Source organism: Triticum urartu, chromosome 5 (assembly GCF_003073215.2).
Source record: "Triticum urartu cultivar G1812 chromosome 5, Tu2.1, whole genome shotgun sequence".
NCBI classification, from domain to species: Eukaryota; Viridiplantae; Streptophyta; class Magnoliopsida; order Poales; family Poaceae; genus Triticum; species Triticum urartu.
Window position 1 is genome coordinate 392,766,418 of NC_053026.1, and position 21,692 is coordinate 392,788,109.

At 44.2% G+C, this 21,692-nt stretch overlaps 1 protein-coding gene across 1 annotated transcript; it reads left to right on the plus strand.

Annotated features, from left to right (window-relative positions):
- Nucleotides 1-17,985: 17,985 nt before the first annotated feature.
- LOC125509235 (chromatin remodeling protein EBS-like) lies at nt 17,986-21,380 on the plus strand. The gene is made up of 5 exons (XM_048674158.1): nt 17,986-18,266; nt 18,355-18,697; nt 18,801-18,869; nt 20,206-20,344; nt 20,947-21,380. Exons 1-5 carry the CDS (start codon nt 18,194-18,196, stop codon nt 20,971-20,973), a joined length of 651 nt encoding a protein of 216 aa, XP_048530115.1. The 5' UTR covers nt 17,986-18,193; the 3' UTR covers nt 20,974-21,380.
- The last annotated feature ends 312 nt before the right edge of the window (nt 21,381-21,692 follow it).

Genomic DNA, 21,692 nt, shown 5'->3' on the forward strand with positions numbered 1-21,692 from the left:
AATCATTCCGGTGTCCGAATACCATCGTCCAATATATCAATCCTTACCTCTCGACCATTTCGAGACTCCTCTTCATGTCCGTGATCTCACCCGGGACTCCGAACAATCTTCGTTCACCAAAACACATAACTCACAATACAAATCATCATCGAACGTTAAGCGTGCGACCCTACGGGTTTGAGAACTATGTAGACATGACCAAGACACATCTACATCAATAACCAAAAGTGGAACCTAGATGCTCATATTGGTTCCTCCATATTCTACGAAGATCTTTATCGGTTAAACCGCAATGACAACATGCGTCATTCCCTTTGTCATCGGTATGTTACTTGCCCTAGATTCGATTGTCGGTATCATCATACCTAGTTCAATCTCGTTACCAGCAAGTCTCTTTACTCGTTCCATAATGCATCATCTCGTAACTAACTGTAAGTGCATCTAGTGCCCCTTAGTGATTTTGGTGTATTGAAGACTTATAGGTTAAGGGACTAATGTGTTTATGAGTGTACACAGGTCTATAAGTCTATGAGGAGTCTGATATTTACAGAGAAAGTCGACCCCTAAAAATGAAGTTCTTCGTCTGAAGACTTTGGTATTCTGAAGACTTTCTGAAGACTTTGAAAGTGAAGAAATTGGTGTGACCTTGAAGACTTGGTATTCATTCAAGGAACATGAAGCGTGAAGACTTTTGTTTTCGTAGTTTCATTTTCTCTTTCTTGAGTCATAGGGAACACCGTACTGTTAAAGGGGGTCGAGGAAATACTAAGGAAAAATTTCCATGTGATGCTCAACTCAAAATCCTACACCTACCAATCCCTTCGAGTGAAGCCATTGGAAATCGCATACAGTCCAGTCATATTCTTCAGTGACAGAGATGAAGTTCTTCTGGTCTCTGAGGAATTTGTTCTGACCGAGGAGTTAGGAATTCGCTAGTGCGGATTGCCTACACAGTGAGGAACATGATAGCCCTAAGGATTTTGCTACTCAAAATTCCGACCGTTGTTGTGCTATGCGCCAGCTGTCCCAAAATATCTATCCACCTAACAGTCATATCATTGAAGGGCATTTATGTCTTATCATGTCGGGCTGCTCCCTAGGCTATAAATAGCCGCCCCCTACAACCACTAGCTGGTTGGCTGCTCCGAGAGAAACTGACACTTGTCATTTGAGAGCAACCCATCCTCCGAGGACTTTGAGCGAAAATCATCAAGTGAGGAAAAACCCAAAACCCAAACACCTACAAACCCCAAGTGATTGAGCATCACTGAAGAGATTGATCCTGCGTGGATCTGACGCTTGTTACCTTTGAAGACTATGCTTCTTCCAGATGGTTAGGCGTCATGGTCTAGAGCATCCAAGAGGAATTGTGGATCGCCGAGTGACCAAGTTTGTGAAGGTTCGGAAGTCACCTGAAGACTTACCACGAGTGATTGGACGAGGTCTGTGTGACCTTAGTTCAAGGAGAATATGGTGAGGACTGGGTGTCCTGAGCTGCGTGTTCAGGACTGGGTGTCCGGGACTGTGTGTCCTCGAGTTTAAATACTCAGCTGCTCCAACCAGACGTACAACTGAGACAACAGTTGGAACTGGTCTACCAAATCATTGTCTTCACCAAGCTTACTGGTTCTAATTCCTCAACTCTTTCATTTCCTCATAACTGTGTTGTGTGCTTGTTCATATCTATGTTTGAAGACTTTGACTGAAGACTTTCTCAATTTCCTCAGTTCAATTTCTTCAGTCTGTTTGTCTTCATCCTGTGCTATCATGTGCTTACACTTCCTGTACTCTGTGTCTGTCTTCATTTCATCATGATGGCTATGCTTGTATTCTGTTATGTTTACTTTTGAGTACTTATTTCGCTGCTAGTAGTTCTTCACTAAGGAATTTCCTCACCAGCAAATTCCTCAGTGAAGAATTTCATAAAAATCGCCTATTCACCCCCCCTCTAGTCGATATAACGCACTTTCAATTGGTATCAGAGCAAGGTACTCCCTTGTTCTGTGTGATTTTGGTTTAACCGCCTGGAGTTTTGTTATGTCGACCGCAGGTATGATCAAGGTCTCTGCTGGGTGTCCTACCTTCGATGGGACGGACTACCCCTACTGGAAGAATAATATGCGAATGCATCTTGAGGCAATTGATAACGATCTCTGGTATGTTGTGGAAAATGGTGTTCCCTCAGTCACACCTTCTCTGAATGCTGCTGATGTGAAGATATTCAAGCAACTCGACTCTCAAGCGAAGAATATCATTTGTGGAAATCTAAGCAAAGAACAGTACGGCAGAGTGAGTGCTTTGGAGACAGCGAAGCTTATCTGGGACAGGTTGTCCAAAGTGAATGAAGGAGTCTCAACACAGCGTGACTCTCGAGTTGATGTTCTTCGCAATCTCTTCAATCATTTCAAAAGACTCGACAATGAAAATGTTCAACAAACCTTCGATCGCCTCACTGACATCTCAAATGAGCTTCAAGCACTTGGTGCCACTGACATCACCGACCATGAAGTGGTGAAGAAATTGCTGAGATTGTTTGATTCCTCATTTGATACTCTAGCATTGATGATACAAGAATGTGCTGATTACAAGTCACTTGATCCCGCTGATATTCTCGAGAGGCTAAATACTCATGAGTTCCAACTTGCTGAAAAAAGAGATCTCTATGGTTCAAGCTATGGTAGATCACGCGCACTGAAGGCCAAGGCGGTATCTGAGTCCGAAGATGAAGACTCTGGTAGCAGCCTTGGTGATCCCGAAGAACTAAGCCATGATCTGGCTCTGCTCGTGAAGAAGTTCCAAAAGTTCTCAAGATGTGGTCGCCTTGGAAGACCCTCAAGGAGCAATGATTCCTCATCCAGTGACTACAAGAGGAGGCTCTGTCACAAATGCAAGAAACCTGGACATTACATTCAAGATTGTCCTCAATGGGAAAAGGAATCAAAGAAGAAGAAATACAAGGATTACAGTTCTGATGATGCGAAGAAAAAGAAGAAATCCACAAAATCTTCATCATCAAAATCCTCAAAGTCTTCATATCACAAGAAGAGCAGCTCCAAGAAGTCTAGGGCATTCATTGGCAAGGAAATGGACTCTGGGGCTGAATCTGAAGAAAATGAGGAAGATGAGTTATCTGAGGAGTCCAAATCCGGAGTGGCGAGCCTAGCTCTCGCTACTGCATTCGTCAGCAAGTCTATCTTCAACACTGAAGAAAATGACCTCACCAACAAGGTTGATGAAGGCGATGATGACTACGCTCCCACCTATTGCTTCATGGCAAAGGGTGCCAAGGTACTCAAATATACCTCCTCTGAATCAAGTGAGAATGAATCTGATGAAAACCTTAAGCCCAGCTATTCTAAACTTGCTAAGATTGCTGTAAAACAACAAAGGGCTCTTGAAAAGGTTCAAAACATGCTAGACAAAAGTGATGATATGTTGGGTGAAGAAATGGATCGCACTAAAGCCTTGACTGAAAATCTTCAGAGACTTCAGACTAGGTTTGACAATCTTCAAGGTCATCATAACACTCTCTTATCCGATCATGAGAAGCTTTCTTATGAATTTCTTCAAAGAAAGCAAGACCTTGAGAAGCTAAGAGTGAGTTATGAAGATCTTCAGAAGGAGCGCGATTCATTACTTGCTCAACAAATCAGCGCTTCTCAGGAAGAATTTGTTCCTCCTTGTTTGAAATGCATTGAACGTGAATCTGCTAATTCTTCACCTGAATGTTCAAATGCTGCTAATGTTTCAAATTCTTCACATGCCTCTGCTATCACTAATTCCTCATCTAAGAACATTTCTAGTATCACTGATGATGTAGGGCTAAAGGAATTGTACATGACAGACATGTACAAAAGCCTCAAAGGGCATCAAACTCTTTGTGATGTGCTTAAAAAGCAGATCCTCAACAGGAACCCTAGGAAAGAGGGTATTGCCTTTGAGAGGAAACTCAATGCTGATGGTATATATTGGAAGCCTGAGCAGTACCCCAAAACTACATGGGTTGCTGCAAAAGGACCTCCAGCTGATCCATATAACTTATCTGGATTTTCATGTGAATCTCCTCGTTCTGATGATGAGTCATTTGACTCCAACTATAAACTGTTCAAAAATCAGAATGGTGAAGTATTTGCTAGATATGTTGGCACTAACTGCAAGAACGGTCCCCCTATGAAGAAAATCTGGGTTCCCAAAAGATGCCTTGAAAATCTTCAGGTGAATGTCATCATGACGCCACCTGTGAAGAATAGGAACCCCAGATCAAATTCTTCATATGGATCCAAGTCCTCATACGGACCAAACTTCTCACATGGATCAAATTCCTCAAAAGGATCAAAGTCCTCATATGAACATCATCGTGCTAACCCGCCTGTTTCACAGGAAAGATCTAAGGATTATGGATATGTGCATTATTCTTCAAATTATTATGTCCATAAGTCCTCGAAGAATTTCTCTGCTTACTCTTATGCTTATTCTAACCCCTCTTATGTGAAACAAAATGGACTGGCTTCTATGCCATCCTTCTCGTATGGAGCTCGCAGAATGATGAACTCTTTGCCACCCCTTCAGATGTGGGTGGTGAAGAAAAAGAACTAATCTCTTCTGCAGGGTCAGGTCTCCAGACGTACGTAATCGTCTGAAGAATTTGCTGGAGACCTGAGTATGCCTGATAGGACGCAGGCTAATCATGAAGAAATGAACTTTCATTTCTCACATCCTCATATTGCTTTATCTGTTCTTTTGCTTGATGAAATTGATCTGATGAATTGATGTCATATTCTTCACTGATGAAGTATATGAGTTTGTAAGCTGCACTAATTCATCTGCGGGATGATCAACCCAAAGCCACTGAGTGGGTCCTCGATAGTGGATGTACAAATCACATGACTGGTGACAAGAATCTATTGATGGATGCTCCATTATCTCCATCGCATCTGAAGCATATCATCTTTGCTGACAAAGGCAAAAGTCAGGTATTGGGTCTAGGTAAGGTTGCGATCACAAAGGATCGACACATGGACAAAGTCATGCTTGTTGAGTCCCTAGGATACAACCTTATGTCTGTCTCAATGCTTTGTGATCTTGATACGGTTGTTGTCTTTGGCAAGTACCGTTGTGTTGTGGTTACGGAAGCTGACAGTTCCAAAGTCTTCGAAGGCTTTAGGAGAGGAGACCTGTATATTGTTGATTTCTCTACAGGACCACAACCAGCCGTGTGTCTACTTGCAAAAACTTCAGAAGGCTGGCTCTGGCATCAATGACTCGGTCATGCAGGCATGAGGAATTTGCACACGCTTGCGAAGAAGAAGCATGTCATTGGCATCGAGAATGTCAAATTCCTCAAGGATCACCTATGCGGAGCCTGTGAAGCTGGGAAGATGACGAAGGCCAAGCATCCAGCAAAGACTATCATGACCACCACTCGCCCATTTGAATTACTTCACATGGATCTCTTTGGTCCTAATCATTATTTTGCTGTTTCAAATGAAGCATCTCAATATGGCTTTGTTATTATTGATGATTACTCTTGTTACACATGGGTACACCTTGTTACTTACAAACATGAATTGCAGGAAGTCTTCAAACGGTTTTCCTCGAGGGCTTCAACCAAATTTGGTGTGAAGATCAAGCACATCAGAAGTGACAATGGCACTGAATTCAAGAATTCTGGTCTCGATGACTATCTTGATGAACTTGGTATTACTCATGAGTTATCTGCTCCTTATACTCCTCAGCAGAACGGTGTCGTGGAGCGCAAGAACAGGACTCTTGCTGAGATGGCTCGCACTATGCTTGATGAATACAAAACGCCTCGTCGTTTCTGGACTGAGGCAATTGATACTGCGTGCCACATCATCAACAGAGTATATCTTCACAAATTCTTCAAGAAGACTGCCTATGAACTCCTCATTGATAAGAAACCCAATGTAAGTTATTTCAAAGTCTTCAGTGCTAAATGTTGGATTAGAGATCCTCATCACAACTCAAAATTTGCACCGAAAGCATATGAAGGTTTTATGCTTGGTTACGGAAAGGACTCGCACACCTACAGAGTCTTCAACAACGTTCTTCACAAGGTTGTTGAAACTGTAGATGTGCGGTTCGATGAAACTAATGGCTCGCAAAGAGAGCACCTATCTACTGTGATAGATGAACCAGCACCTGAGGAAACTATCAAGTTCAAGGCTACTGAGGATGTCATTCCCACTGAAGAATCTGCTGAAGAATTCATTCCAGAACATGAAGAACGTCGAGCTAATGCACCTGAAGAAAATACTGAAGAAAATGGTGTTGAAGAGAATGCTGATCAAATTCTTCAACAACAACCAGCTCATCCTCGCATTGCAAAAGAAGTGCAAGTTGAAAAGATCATCAATGACATCAAAGCGCCAGGTCCTCTCACACGCTCAAAAGCTTCACATTTATCTAACTTTTGTGGGCACTATGCTTTTGTCTCTATTACAGAGCCCACTAAGGTAGATGAAGCATTTCTGGAGCTTGAGTGGATTCAGGCCATGCAAGAAGAATTACATCAGTTCGAGCTCAACAATGTCTGGGAACTGGTCAAACGCCCAGATCCTCGCAAGCACAATATCATTGGCACAAAGTGGATCTACAGCAACAAGCAAGATGAAAATGGCCTTATGGTGAGGAATAAGGCATGGCTTGTAGCTCAAGGCTACACACAGGTTGAAGGAATTGATTTCGATGAAACTTTTGCACCTGTTGCTAGACTTGAGGGTATTCGCATATTACTTGCTTATGCTAACCATCATGATATCACTTTATATCAAATGGATGTGAAAAGTGCATTCCTCAATGGTAAGCTTGAGGAAGAAGTATATGTTGCTCAACCCCCAGGTTTTGAAGATTCAAAGAATCCTGACAAAGTCTTCAGACTCAACAAGGCCCTCTATGGCCTCAAGCAGGCCCCACGGGCGTGGTATGATACCTTGAAGGAATTCCTCATGAAGAAAGGCTTCAAACCCGGTTCACTCGACCCTACTCTTTTCACTAAATCTTATGATGGTGAATTGTTTGTGTGCCAAATATATGTTGATGATATTATCTTTGGTTGTACTGACCAATGTTATAGCGATGAATTTGCCTATATGATGAGTGAAGAATATCAAATGTCTATGATGGGAGAGTTGAAATTCTTCTTAGGTCTTCAAATTCGTCAACAACGCAATGGCATATTCATATCCCAGGAGAAATACCTCAAGGATGTACTGAGGAAATTCGGCATGCAAGATTGCAAAGGCGTCAAAATTCCTATGCCCACAAATGGCCATCTGTGCACTGATGAAAATGGTATTGACTTTGATCATAAGGTATACCGCTGCATGATTAGTTCTTTATTGTACTTATGTGCATCTAGGCCAGATATAATGCTTAGTGTTTGCATGTGTGCCCAATTTCAAGCTACACAGAAGGAATCACACCATAAGGCTGTGAAGCATATTCTTCGATATCTAGCTCACACACCAACACTTGGATTATGGTACCCCAAGGGCTCAGCTTTTGATCTCGTTGGATATTCTGACTCTGACTATGTTGGTGATCGTGTGGACCGCAAGTCAACATCTGGTACATGTCATTTCCTCGGACGATCTTTGGTCTGTTGGTCCTCGAAGAAACAGAACTGCATATCACTATCTACTGCTGAAGCTGAGTACATTGCCGCTGGTTCTTGCTGTGCTCAATTGCTATGGATGAAGCAAACTCTCAAGGACTACGGCGTCAACATGAAGAATGTGTCTCTCTTCTGTGACAATGAGAGTGCCATCAAGATTGCTCACAACCCAGTTCAGCACTCGAAGACAAAGCACATTCAGATTCGTCATCATTTTCTTCGTGATCATGTGTTGAAGGGCGACATTTCTATTGAGCATGTGAAGACTGAAGAACAGCTAGCCGATATCTTCACAAAGCCCTTGGATGAGAAGAGATTTAGCAAGTTGCGGTGTGAGCTAAATATCCTAGAATCTTTGAATGTTCTTTGAAAAGGACACTCATCCTAACACTTATGCAAAATTGATGACTTAGATGTGCAACACATGAAGAAACATTTTTCTTCAATCAATGAAGAATAACACTCTTAGTGTGAAGAAATTAACGAAGAATTTGATTCTCAGAACCCTACGATAATTGTATGCGGTGTCTGAAATCATCATTCTTATATGGTGGGTCACGCCACCACCAAAAGTTGAAATTCCTCAATTGATCATATTCTTCAACTTTGCACTGTCTTCACTGTTTTCGTCATTTTTCTTCATTGGCTATATATATATATATGTATAAGTTTATGTCCTCTACAACATTCACTTATTGCTAATTCTTTAAGTTGGTTTTTCTGCTAAGTGAATGTGATCGGACCCTTCCCCTCTATGCTATACTCAACCCAATCTGTTCACAAATTCTTCATGTGTGTTCTATTTGAAACTCGTTCAAAATCTTCACTGTGTCCTTGTCAACTGAAGAAATTGTGAACGGAACTTTAAAACCTATCTTATCTAAATTTTTGGCTTTGCCGCTCAAACCGTTTCGCATCTCACGATACACTTATCCATTCACCCATGATCGCACACGATCTCCACCTCTCAGTACGTGGGTGACACATGTCAAGCGAATGAGAAGGGTCAGGGGCACGTTCATCCCATTTCTTCGGGCGAGCAGTTTTTTCTCCGTGGCTATAAAATACCCCTCCTTCCCTTCCTCACTTCTTTCACTCCGCTCGATCTCTCTCCAGCTCAAGCTTCTCAAACCCTAGCGTCGCCGCTACTTCATCATCGCCAGTGAGGAAGAGCTTCACTGCCTCGACCTCATCGCCGACGTACTCGTGCCGACCGCAGAAATCTTCACTCCGCCGCCGCCGTAGACGTCTTCCTCTGCCGAGTTAGGGCGTGGAAGATCTACACAGACGAACTTCACCTCTCCTCTTCACTGTTCATCGTGTTCTTCATCCAGGGTAATTAAAAGTTACTTTTACTGTCCTCTTTGATTCAAATGATTATCTACAAAATCTTCAAAGGTGTTTTTTCTTCATATCTTCACACACTAAAACACCTCACAAGTCATCTGTTCTTGATTCGTTTCTCTAAGCATCATTTTTCTTCAAGATTCCTCAATTGTGTGGATCTTCGATCTATACAACTTTGGAACCTAAGATAAAGAACGCTTAGTGAAATTCTTCAAGACTCATCTGGTCAAATTCCTCAAACTTGTTCTTTTTGAAAAACCTTCTGAGAATGCATATGACCTCTCCAAATTCCTCGCAACTATACTCTGTTTACAGGTACTCATGTCAGCTGCTGAATCACTAGGTTCTCATCAACTTAACTCATTTGCAACGTTCCTCGAAGAAAAGTTGCATACTTCTTCAGAGAATTCAATTGTCCAAATTCCTCAACTGAAAAAAATGGCTGACGGTAAGAAGCCACAGAAAGGAGGAAAGAGGCCTGAGGTCAATACAGCGTTTGAGATCCTTGATGAAATATATGCTGGGTACTGCACACCTACTAAGGAAACCAAGAATGAGCGCAAGGTGCGCATTCAGAAGATAGAGAGGAGATGGGCTAGAGAGTGGAGGGATTACAGATATGTCACTCCCAAGTACATGAAGAAATTCGCACTCAATCCTCCATGCCCAAGACCTCCATTGGCACCTGGCCAAATAGCTGATCCCACCAGCCTCAAGCGCGGTGAGGACTATCCTAACGAATGGGCCAAGCGCCAAGCCAAGTTGGCTAAGCAAGCCAGAGAAGCGGTGAGGAAATTCAATGAAGACTCTGCTGCTGCTGCCTCTGTTGAGGCCTCTGCTGTCAAGCCAAAGAAGGCTCGGTCAAAGAAGCCTGCGCGCAAGCCAAGTGCTTCACCAACAATGCCCTCAAGGCCAAGCTCCTCAGCAATGCCCTCACGGCCAGAATCCTCAAAGCCCTCATGGCCAATTCCTCATGCTGCTCCTGCTCCCTCAAAATCCTCAGCTCCTCCAAAGTCCTCAGTTGTTCCAACAAAGTCCTCAGCACCTGTGCATCTTGCCTCGTGACAAAGGACTGCAGGCATGTCCATTGCCTCAGGAGCTTCAGCTAGTTCCTCAGCTGCACCAACTTCCTCAACGGGACCCTCTCTACTGAAGACTAAGGCCACTGCTGGACGAGGTCCTCGTCCTATTCCTCAAAAGAAGCAGGTTGCCTTCCAAGTGCCGTCTGATGAAGACGAAGCTGATGATGATGAACTTGCAGAAATCATCAGAGATAGGCAAGTCAGGGTCACTAGAGCCAAAGGAACAGATGTGCCACTGCTTTTGGATCCCAAGTTGATCCTCAAATACATTGATGTTTGGCACAAGGCCCCGAACACTCCCATGCCTGATTTCAAGCTAACTCCTGGTCAAAGTCACATGCTGACTCACTTCATACAAGAAGAGAAATGGAAATTTGAACATGGGAGGAGAGTGAAGAAAGCGCAGTACAATAAAGAGCGCTTTCTGAAGCAAAACGTTCTGAAGTTTTCACCTGAAGAACTTTTTGCTCTCCAATCAGAAATCAAGAAACTGAGTGATGAATTTGATCGCTATTATGCTGACTGGCTGGGAGCCAAAGTTAGATTTGTAAAGATAATAGAACAGTTCACCTCCAATGTTGCAGCCCCAATGCAACAGGAAATTCCTCAGGCTGAAGCATCTGCTCAGCCTACTGAAGAAAATGCCAGCACCGCTGATGACAATCAGGCTGCTGAAGAAAACGTGAGTTCCAGGGCTGACGACTGCATTCCAGCCGCTGAAGAAATTGCCAGGGCACCCACTAGTGGTGCGCCTGGAGAAAATGAAGAAAATCAACCAGATTCCTCTGCTCCTCCTGCGCCTACACCAACTCCAATCCTTCCATCTGCATCAAATGTGAAGAAAGCCAAGGCTGCGGAGCGTGCAGCAGTGAAGAAAAGGAAAGCATCAGCTGCTTCAGATTCTTCAGCTCCGAAGAAAATGAAGCCTATGACAAGTTCATTTGCTAATCCCATTGATGTTGTTCCCATCTCGACCAGGCCATCAAAGGACCTTGTTCCTTTTGGTGAAGAATATGAGATCCCTAGCGGATCTGATGAAGAAAATCATTCTGCTGCTTCGTCAGAGCAGATTGATGAAGAAATTGAAGTGGATACGATCCCTTCAACACCTGTCATCTCCTCGCCCATGTCTCAGTTCACAGCTGAAGAGGCTGGCATTGAAGAAATGGAAGAGGAAGATGTGGACGTTGGCTGCTCCACACCAGTAATAAGTGATGAATTATGGGAAAGTCAGCATCCAAACTCTCCAATGTTCACACCGTTGCAGCAAATACCTCAGTCGCCTGCACAAACTGTTCAAATGGGCTCTGAAGAAACTCACCCCACTTCATCTGTACATGAGGAAATTCCAGCCACTGGTGCTGAAGAAACTGCTGCTGTTGAACATCTGAAGACGTAGACTGCCACTGAAGAGGAACCAGAAATTCCTCAGCCTGAAGAACCTGAGATTGCGATTCCTGAGGTCGTGATGCAACTCACTGACACTCCTCTGCCCAAGCCAAAGGATCCATTCTCACGCAAGTAAAAGTTCAAGGCTGATGATTTCTTCGGCGAGCATGTATTCTTCGAAGACTACAACCCTTATAACTCTGCTTGCATTAGGAAGGGGCGTTTCTGGACTGCTAGTCAAGCCAATTTCTATTCCTCCGTGCTGTTCAACAAAGAGAAAATCTTCTATCATGGGCATCTTCCTCACGTGGATATGGAATCTCTGTCGTGCTTCGCACCAGTCCTTAGTGTTCTTCACGACGCTGGACTGTTAAACTTTTGCTCTAACATCTATGATTGGAATGAAGAACTGATTCTTCAATTTTATGCAACGTTGCACATCACAGGAGATTCTGAAGATGTGAATTCATGGGTGCTAGAATGGATGTCTGAAAACACTCACTACACTGCACCAGCCTCTGAATTGCTTCGTGCCTTACCACTCAGTCCTCCCCTTGAAGAAGCTCATTGCATCTACAGTGAACCTGAGCTTACAAATCACTACATGCAGGTGCTGATGAAACCTTTGAAGCCAGGTCACACACCAAGAACCAAATTTCTCGTGAAGGAATTGCTTTATGTGCCCAGAACTGTCTATCGTACTCTTACGAGGACAATGAGTCCTATCAAAGGCCACGACTCATATGATGAGGAAATTGTTGGCATCATGAAGAATCTGGTATTCAATATCGTTCATGGCATTCCTGTCAATTATCACGATTTCTTTATGAGGACTCTGGCAAATGTTGCACTGTCTCCATTTGAGCTGAAGCCTTACGCACCTTGGATTATGAGATTCCTCAGGACAAGGTCTTCACTCCACTACAAAGCTGATTTTCAGAATCACTTCAGCTACCTGCCCCTCATTGAAGTCCTCAAGCAGACCTATTCCTCAGTTGATGGAAAGGGCAAGGCACCAGCTGTTATAGATGAAGGCATTCGTCTATTGGATGGTCAATTTCGCAAAGCCGCCTCTTATTCCACCAATGATGACTCTGCCACACATGACTCTGCCAATGCACCCAAGTCCACTCCTTAAGCCACTGCTCCGCGCGTGATGACTGACAGTGAACTTCTTCTTAGTCTTCACCAAAAGGTGGATCGAAATCACAAATGGGTTAAGCGTCAGTTTGGTTCATTTCTTCACAACATGACTGCTACACACAATGCAGTGAAGAAAAACCATTACTACCTCCATCAAGTCTTCGGTCGCACCTGGGCAATCCTGTCACATCTGTATGGTGAAGACGATCTGAAGAAAATGGGTCTCACGAAAGATTTTGACTGGTCTGCACCTCCACCGAAGAAATTCAAGAAGATCAAGGTTCCTTCTCTGGTGTCCAGCTCATATTCTTCATCGCGCGACACTGATGAAAATGAAGACTTGGACGACACTGCGGCAGGCCCTACTATAACAAACGACCCCAACAACGCTGGCGCTCTTTCATCAACTTGATATTCTTCAGGGGCATTAGTCCTCATATTCGATCCTTTTGGTCATTTGATGACAAAGGGGGAGAATTTTGAGTTAGTCTTCAAGCGGTTCTTTCTATATGGGCGTTTTTTTCAAGTTACAACTCTCGTTCTTCTGAGACTTTATTGGATTGAGTTGTAAACTTAAACCCGATGGTGCTCTGATACTCCTGATACGTTTTTCTGCATGCTTATTCCTCATTAATATTATTGCACGCATGCTGAATTACATCAGTCACCATATTTCATCACGCATTTCAAATTCTTCACTATTATATGTCAAATGCGTGTATGAATTACAAGATATAGGGGGAGATCTCCATGATTCAACTCTTCAAGTGTGCATTGCTTCAAAAGCAAATTCCTCACTATGCACATCTTCAGGGGAGTTCTTCTATATCTTGCAATCAAATTCCTCAATACCAGTATTTACACTGCATATGTTTATCCCCATTGAAAACTTAACCTATATTGTCATCAATCACCAAAAAGGGGGAGATTGTAAGTGCATCTAGTGCCCCTTAGTGATTTTGGTGTATTGAAGACTTATAGGTTAAGGGACTAATGTGTTTATGAGTGTACACAGGTCTATAAGTCTATGAGGAGTCTGATATTTACAGAGAAAGTCGACCCCTAAAAATGAAGTTCTTCGTCTGAAGACTTTGGTATTCTGAAGACTTTTTGAAGACTTTGAAAGTGAAGAAATTGGTGTGACCTTGAAGACTTGGTATTCATTCGAGGAACATGAAGCGTGAATACTTTTGTTTTCGTAGTTTCATTTTCTCTTTCTTGAGTCATAGGAAACACCGTACTGTTAAAGGGGGTCGAGGAAATACTAAGGAAAAATTTCCATGTGATGCTCAACTCAAAATCCTACACCTACCAATCCCTTCGAGTGAAGCCATTGGAAATCTCATACAGTCCAGTCATATTTTTCAGTGACAGAGACGAAGTTCTTCTGGTCTCTGAGGATTTTGTTCTGACCGAGGAGTTAGGAATTCGCCAGTGCGGATTGCCTACACAGTGAGGAACATGATAGCCCTGAGGATTTTGCTACTCAAAATTTCGATCGTTGTTGTGCTATGCGCCAGCTGTCCCAAAATATCTATCCACCTAACGGTCATATCATTGAAGGGCATTTATGTCTTATCATGTCGGGCTGCTCCCTAGGCTATAAATAGCCGCCCCCTACAACCACTAGCTGGTTGGCTGCTCCGAGAGAAATTGACACTTGTCATTTGAGAGCAACCCATCCTCCGAGGACTTTGAGCGAAAATCATCAAGTGAGGAAAAACCCAAAACCCAAACACCTACAAACCCCAAGTGATTGAGCATCACTGAAGAGATTGATCCTGCGTGGATCTGACGCTTGTTACCTTTGAAGATTGTGCTTCTTCCAGACGGTTAGGCGTCTTGGTCTAGAGCATCCAAGAGGAATTGTGGATCGCCGAGTGACCAAGTTTGTGAAGGTTCGGAAGTCACCTGAAGACTTACCACGAGTGATTGGATGAGGTCCGTGTGACCTTAGTTCAAGGAGAATACGGTGAGGACTGGGTGTCCTGAGCTGCGTGTTCAGGACTGGGTGTCCGGGACTGTGTGTCCTTGAGTTTAAATACTCAGCCGCTCCAACCAGACGTACAACTGAGATAGCAGTTGGAACTGGTCTACCAAATCATTGTCTTCACCAAGCTTACTGGTTCTAATTCCTCAACTCTTTCATTTCCTCATAATTGTGTTGTGTGCTTGTTCATATCTGTGTTTGAAGACTTTAACTGAAGACTTTCTCAATTTCCTCAGTTCAATTTCTTCAGTCTGTTTGTCTTCATCATGTGCTATCCTGTGCTTACGCTTCCTGTACTCTGTGCCTGTCTTCATTTCATCATGATGACTATGCTTGTATTCTGTTATGTTTACTTTTGAGTACTTATTCCGCTGCTAGTAGTTCTTCACTAAGGAATTTCCTCACCGGCAAATTCCTCAGTGAAGAATTTCATAAAAATCGCCTATTCACCCCCCCTCTAGTCGATATAACGCACTTTCACTGACTCATTAGTCACATTGCTTGCAAGGCTTATAATGATGTGCATTACCGAGAGGGCCCAGAGATACCTCTCCGATACTCGGAGTGACAAATCCTAATCTCGATCTATGCCAACCCAACAAACACCTTCGGAGACACTTGTAGAGCATCTTTATAGTCACCCAGTTATGTCGTGACGTTTGATAGCACACAAGGTGTTCCTCCGGTATTCGGGAGTTGCATAATCTCATAGTCAAAGGAATATGTATAAGTCATGAAGAAAGCAATAGCAATAAAACTTAATGATCATTATGCTAAGATAACGAATGAGTCTTGTCCATCACATCATTCTCCTAATGATGTGATCATGTTCATTAAATGAGAACACATCTCTATGGTTAGAAAACTTAACCATCTTTGATTAATGAGCTAGTCTAATAGAGGCTTACTAGGGACACGGTGTTTTGTCTATGTGTCCACACATGTATCAAGTTTCCGGTTAATACAATTCTAGCATGAATAATAAATATTTATCATGATATAAGGAAATAAAAAATAGCAACTTTATTATTGCCTCTAGGGCATATTTCCTTCAACTACAACATCCTTTAATTAAATCATCACTGCCATAAAATCAACGCTACATTTTGTGTTATTGTCCTTAGGGCATCTCCAATGGCAACCCGCAAATTTCCTCCTACATCCGTCCGCGGGCAGAGGGGACCAGTCCGCCGACACAGATGCGGGAGGCCGCCATCTAATCGTATCATGTATATGTCCACAGTAAATTCAAATTCAAATGTACTCCGATCCACACAGCGCACTGGATCGCATGCCCGATCACAACCAAAAAAAAAGGCAAATATGCTTAGTTTTTTACATGCCCTAATGCAAAAAGAACATCAGTCCAACAGTCCATGCATTTCTGCCCTACTGGACCGGCAATCCCGGCCGCTGCTCCCCGATCAAGGAGATGCCATTGCCACCGCGTAGGCAGCCTCCTCCTCTGTATCCGCGTCCGCCTCCGCCACGTCCTCATAGTCCGCCGCCGCCAACTCATCTTTCTGCCGCTGCAACATCTGGTAGCGGACAAATTGCATGTTTATTCTTGCATTGGCATCCGAAGAGTTGACATTCAAGGTCAACATCTTGGCGTCCTCTCCATTGGCGGCGATCTTCACCCTCTCTTCCTCGAGCATGGCCTTTGTGTCTTCGATCATGGTCCTCCTCTCTTCGAGCTTGAGCTTCTTGTCTGTTGCCTCCATCAACAGTTTGAACTTCTCCGCCTTCTTCTCCTCCTTGATGTCTGAGCGCCTCATGCATGCCTACTCCTTCGCCAAGATGTCCTCGAACCTCCCCGTCAGCTTGGTCGCCACACCTTCTCGCTTTGCCCTCTCCTCCTCCCACTTCTCCCCCTGAAATTTTTTCTAACCTTCTTCAGTGGTTCTTGGGTTGGGTCGATAGGGTCATCGGTTTCTTACTCATTGGCTTGGGTGGCGGTCTTGGCAATGAAAAGGTTCCACTTTGGTTGCCCACAACCATATGTGAATGTTCCTCCAAAAGGTTGTGTCCTTTTGCTCTGTGCCATGGATCGGATCAATGCTAGTGGCCAACCATGTATCACACAACAGCTCGCCCTCTCACATGTTGAAGCTTTCTCCTCTACCCTTCTTCTTCGGATCGTCGGCTATATCATCCGGACCATCGTCGTCGTCGTCCTCCTCCTCCCCCCTCCTACTGTTGCTTTCTGGTGGCCCAATGTTGTTGTTGTTGTTGTTGTGTGCCATCGCCGGTTTGGGTGTAGGGCTGCTGCGTGGTCGTCTAGGTGCAGGACTGCTGCTGGTGGTAGTTGCCGGACTAGGTGGGATCCGAATCTTCCACCTGCACTTCCTCATAGTCCCCTCCTCCTCTCTTGCCTCCGTCGTGGATGATGTCGAGCATCTCACTGTCCGCGTCGTACGACGGCTCCCCCGCTCTAGGCATTGCAGCGAACAACGTGCGGCACCCATCTGCTCCCCGCCTGCCGTCCGCGCCCGAACGAGCTGCAGCGAAGAATACTCGGAGAAGAGCGGCGCCGCGTTAACGTCGACGATGTAAGGCACCGTACCAACGGGGGTTCCGACCTACTTGACGGCGTAGTAGTATGGAGGCTTGTAAGATTTTGGCCATGGCGCCGTCTGTATTGTGGGCGCGCCCGTTTGGCGACGTCCGCCACGGCAGCGCTGACCGCCTCGTCTGCCACGACCTCCACGGCCATCGCCACCACCAGGCCCACCAGTGGCCAACCGCTTCTTGAGCTTCTCCTCCATTGCGGCCTTCGCTTTCAAGCGGCGAGTTTGCCGCGTTGCCGAGCTGATCTTCCGTGCGAACGTGATGCACGGATCCTCCGGCACCTCCGCCGGCTCCATCTCCGACAGGTTCTCTGACGTTCCATACGTCGGCGGTGGAAGGAAAAAGAGGATGGGAGAAAAGAGAGGGAATTGGGCGGAGAGTGACGGGGAATGAAAGAAGAGAAATTAAGGATTTTGGCGCGAAAACAATGCGTGATGCTACAAAAGCGTGGACTCCGCTTTTCTTTTGGGTTGGCCAGACGGATAAAGAAGGATGTTTCTCATGTCCGGACTTCCGCAAAGTCCCCCACATTTGTCTCTGATTTATGAGAGAAATCATATCCGGACCGCGTCGCGGACCGATACAGGACCTCACTAGATAACTTCCACTGTCTGGACAGCATGGTCCGAACACACGTGAGAAATTTGCAGGTCGACGGGAGATGCCCTTAGTGGCCACCCACAAACCGACGTGAGGGTCACGCGTGGACTAAACGCGACATCCGTCTTTCGTGGAGTGCTCTGTCCATAGTTTCGAGAAATGGGAAAGGCAAAATTCACAGTCCAAATGACGGAGAAGACGCCAAACCAAACCTGCTCCAATCGGACGGCGGAGGATGCCAGGACGCCACTTGGATTCAAACCTCCATTTCACATTTTCACTGCTCCCCCACGAAATCCCTAGACTACCCCTGCCCTCCCGGGTCTCCTCCTCCCTGGGCGGAACGGAGCTGTGGCCAACCACACCCCTCCCCCCTTCCCGTCCTTCCCCCAGCTCAGCTTCCTAGGGTTTCCTCCCGATCCAACCCCGACCTCCATGGCCAAGACCAAGCAGGGCAAGAGGGACATCGACTCCTACACCATCAGGGGCACCACCAAGGTCGTCCGAGGTACGTGCTCTCCTTGATGCTGCTGCTGCATCGCCATTTCCGCCAAGATTTGGTCTTTGTTTGACGACCCTGCTTTCCTGATGCGAAGTCGGGGACTGCGTGCTGATGCGGCCGTCGGACACGGACAACGCGCCCTACGTGGCCCGGGTGGAGAGCCTGGAGTCGGACGGTCGGGGGAGCGTGCGGGTGCGGGTCCGCTGGTACTACCGGCCGGAGGAGTCCAAGGGCGGCCGCCGGCAGTTCCACGGGGCCAAAGAGCTCTTCCTCTCCGACCACTTCGACACGCAGAGCGCACACACCATCGAGGGCAAGTGCATCGTTCACTCCTTCAAGAACTACACCAAGCTCGACAACGTCGGCCCGGAGGACTTCTTCTGCCGATTCGAGTACAAGGCGGCCACCGGAGCGTTCACCCCCGACCGTGTCGCCGTGTATGTGCTGCGTGCCCTGCCTTCCGCTAGCTGTCGCTCGATTTGCAATGCATTGTGGGGCTGGCTGTCGTATGGTGGTCTCATTTGGGATTTTTGTGTTTAGGTACTGTAAGTGCGAGATGCCGTACAACCCAGATGACCTCATGGTGCAATGCGAGGGATGCAAAGACTGGTAAATCTCTGATAAAAATGAATTCTTCTTGTCAGAGTTTACCCAGCTGATGTTGTCGGTTTGGTGGTTATATGGCCAAGATATAGCATCAGCAACTAGCTGCCTTGCATTCACATGCTGCATTCAGCTTATCCAGCTTATATCTTTTTTTTTTGCCGTGCATGACAAATTAGTTTACCTTGCGTTTGGGTATTTTCATTGGAAAGCCAAGTTAAATTGTGGTATGACATCTTTTGGTTAGGACTGAAGATAGTCAAGTGCAATTGATGAACTTCTAAGGTTTCTTACAGCCTGATGCTCCACATTCTTATGCTTTGCAGTTCTCAAAGATATGCAGTTTACACTGATGCCACATTCGTAGGTTTCATAAGATATATGATTCAAAAGAACAGTTTTGTCTCATGTCTGTGAAAGGGCCGTCTCTCTTGGAAAATTCAGCAATCTCTTTGTTCTGTGTCTCATGCTCTGTTTCAGCATGTGCACTGTGCTTTGCTTGGTTGTTTGAGAAATAGCTGCCTTGAAAGTATTGAGCTGGCTCTGATACGGTGATGCCATCTCCCTGTGGAATACTTGGGAAGTGCATATTGGATGTTTCTTTGGTGTTTATAAATTTGCATACTTTGACCTTTTTCCAACTTCGAAAGATGTTTGAACTACATAAATACGCAAGTGTTTTGGACATACCATGTCAGAGTTTGGAAATCAGTATTGCACACAAGCACAGCATTCATTGTTTTGATTTTTAGAGCATATCCTTTTTTTTCAATCCTAAAAATGATTATATATGTGGTTAAAGCATTGTATCTCATCCTTATATTTGTTACAAGGACCAAGGAGCACCTTACCTACAGAAGTACAGAGTATCATCTCAAGGAACACAGTGTTGCATATTTATTAATCTATAAAGATGCAACACAAAAGAGATGTTTGTTGTTTATTACTTCAGAAAAAGATGCAAAGAACAGAACATATGTTTGTCCTTTCCTTCTAGTTTCTGACTTAAAGGTTGCCTGTTTTGGATTATTAATTCCTTGCCTCCTATAAGAGTATTTGCTACAACTAGTTTCGCATTGCAGTTCTCTCTTATCTGATCACCAATCATGTTAAATGTCTCTTAACACTTATTTCCTACTTTCTATATATAGGCATGGCATGTGCCCTTTATATTTGCATACAGAACATTCAGCAACAAATTGCTACTCCCTCCGTTCCATAATAAGTGTCGTGGTTTTAGTTCAAACAGAGGGAGTATTTAGTACTGTGCTGCTTCATTTCTGCTACTGTTGACCTTCTTTATTCACATGTTTATTCAGTATGTACCTTTGAACCTGTGCAGGTTCCATCCAACCTGTATGGGAATGACCATTGAGCAGGCCAAAAAGTTGGATACTTTCCTGTGTGCGGATTGTGCTAAAGAAAATGGTGCAAAGAGGCCTTCAAATTCATACCCGAGTTCACCAAGTTCTGATTCTAAGGTCAGTGATTTTTTGTTCCTTTTTCTTGACAGTATTGTTTATTAATTTTCTGCTTGTAGATAGCTTTATACCTTTATCTTGTTGAATTTAATTTCAAGAATTTCATTTCCAAAAGTTGGTGATGCTTGCCTTTGTTCCTTCAATATTCCTAGGAAAATGTTTGGTGTTTGACTAAACAAGTACTCATGTATAGTTAAAATTTGCTGTCATGAGTTCTTTGAGTCCATGCATGTGTATAGTACTTTGTCAAGAACCTTATTATATTGTGTTTGCAGAACATTAGCTAGTCCCTTGCCAAGCAGCCTTACATATGCTGGCAATCTTAAATAGGCTGTTATGGTAAGAATGATTGTTCTTTGGTTAGCAAAACAAGTTAGGACCTTAAAGTGACATTCTGATATTATCTTCGAATAACTGAATGCGCTAAGCTGCTATCAGCAGTGATTAGGATCTTTGTGAACACAGGCTATTGTCACCCATTAGCATGATCTCAGTTCATGTATTTCATGGTGAAGATGAGCTTAATATAAGATATAGCTTTTTTTAGTATTATTCAGCACATTCTTTTCTATCCCTCTTTAATTTTGGCCCATCAACTGCAGGTTGAGCCGAAAAGGCGGAAGAGGTAATCGCTTCAACAAAAACCATCCCCGGTGAGGAGATGCACTGTTTATGGCGTCAGCCCTCCATTGCTGGTGCAGAAAAAAACGTGGCGTTGTACAGTGCATGAGATGAGCTAGGCTATTTAACTGTAGGATTGAAATTATGTTTGCTGCTGTATCTCGGGAGCGTTTCCTGCAATCTAGGTATCGGCGAGAAGGAAATCGGGAATTGTACTGTCATTTGCTCTTGTCAAAGTAGCCCTTGTGTGTGAATTAACTTGTTCCCTGCAGGAAACGTTTCCGTTTCCTGTGTGAATGATGATGATGAGCTTGACTGTTGTAGTTTCATAATTTAGATGTGTCAGAGTCTTATGAACTGGTGACCATGACGACATGTTTATGTTGTTTCAATAATTCTGCAATAATCCGTGCTACATACTTTTGTAGGGATTGTTTATTCCCAAGTTGCCTGAAATTTTATTAAATGTTAGGAGCCTTCATAAATCGTTAGATCAACAATTAAATCATCATCGTAAATGCCCCATTTCATATACTCCCTCTATCCATATATATAGGGTCTAGTGCGTTTTTTGAGACTAACCTAATACATTTTTCAAGACTAACTTTGATCATATGTTAGAGCAATAATATATAACATGCAAGTTACATAGAGCATACCATCAAATTCATACGTGAAAGGAGCATCTAATGATATAATTTTCACATTATACATCTCATATACTATT

Bases quoted from the DNA above. Each gene is read 5' to 3' on its own strand.
- LOC125509235 (XM_048674158.1), top strand. From the start codon at position 18,194: ATGGCCAAGACCAAGCAGGGCAAGAGGGACATCGACTCCTACACCATC. The intron at 18,267-18,354 runs GTACGTGCTCTC...CCTGATGCGAAG, and splicing joins CACCACCAAGGTCGTCCGAG to TCGGGGACTGCGTGCTGATG. The intron at 18,698-18,800 runs GTATGTGCTGCG...TTTTGTGTTTAG, and splicing joins ACCCCCGACCGTGTCGCCGT to GTACTGTAAGTGCGAGATGC.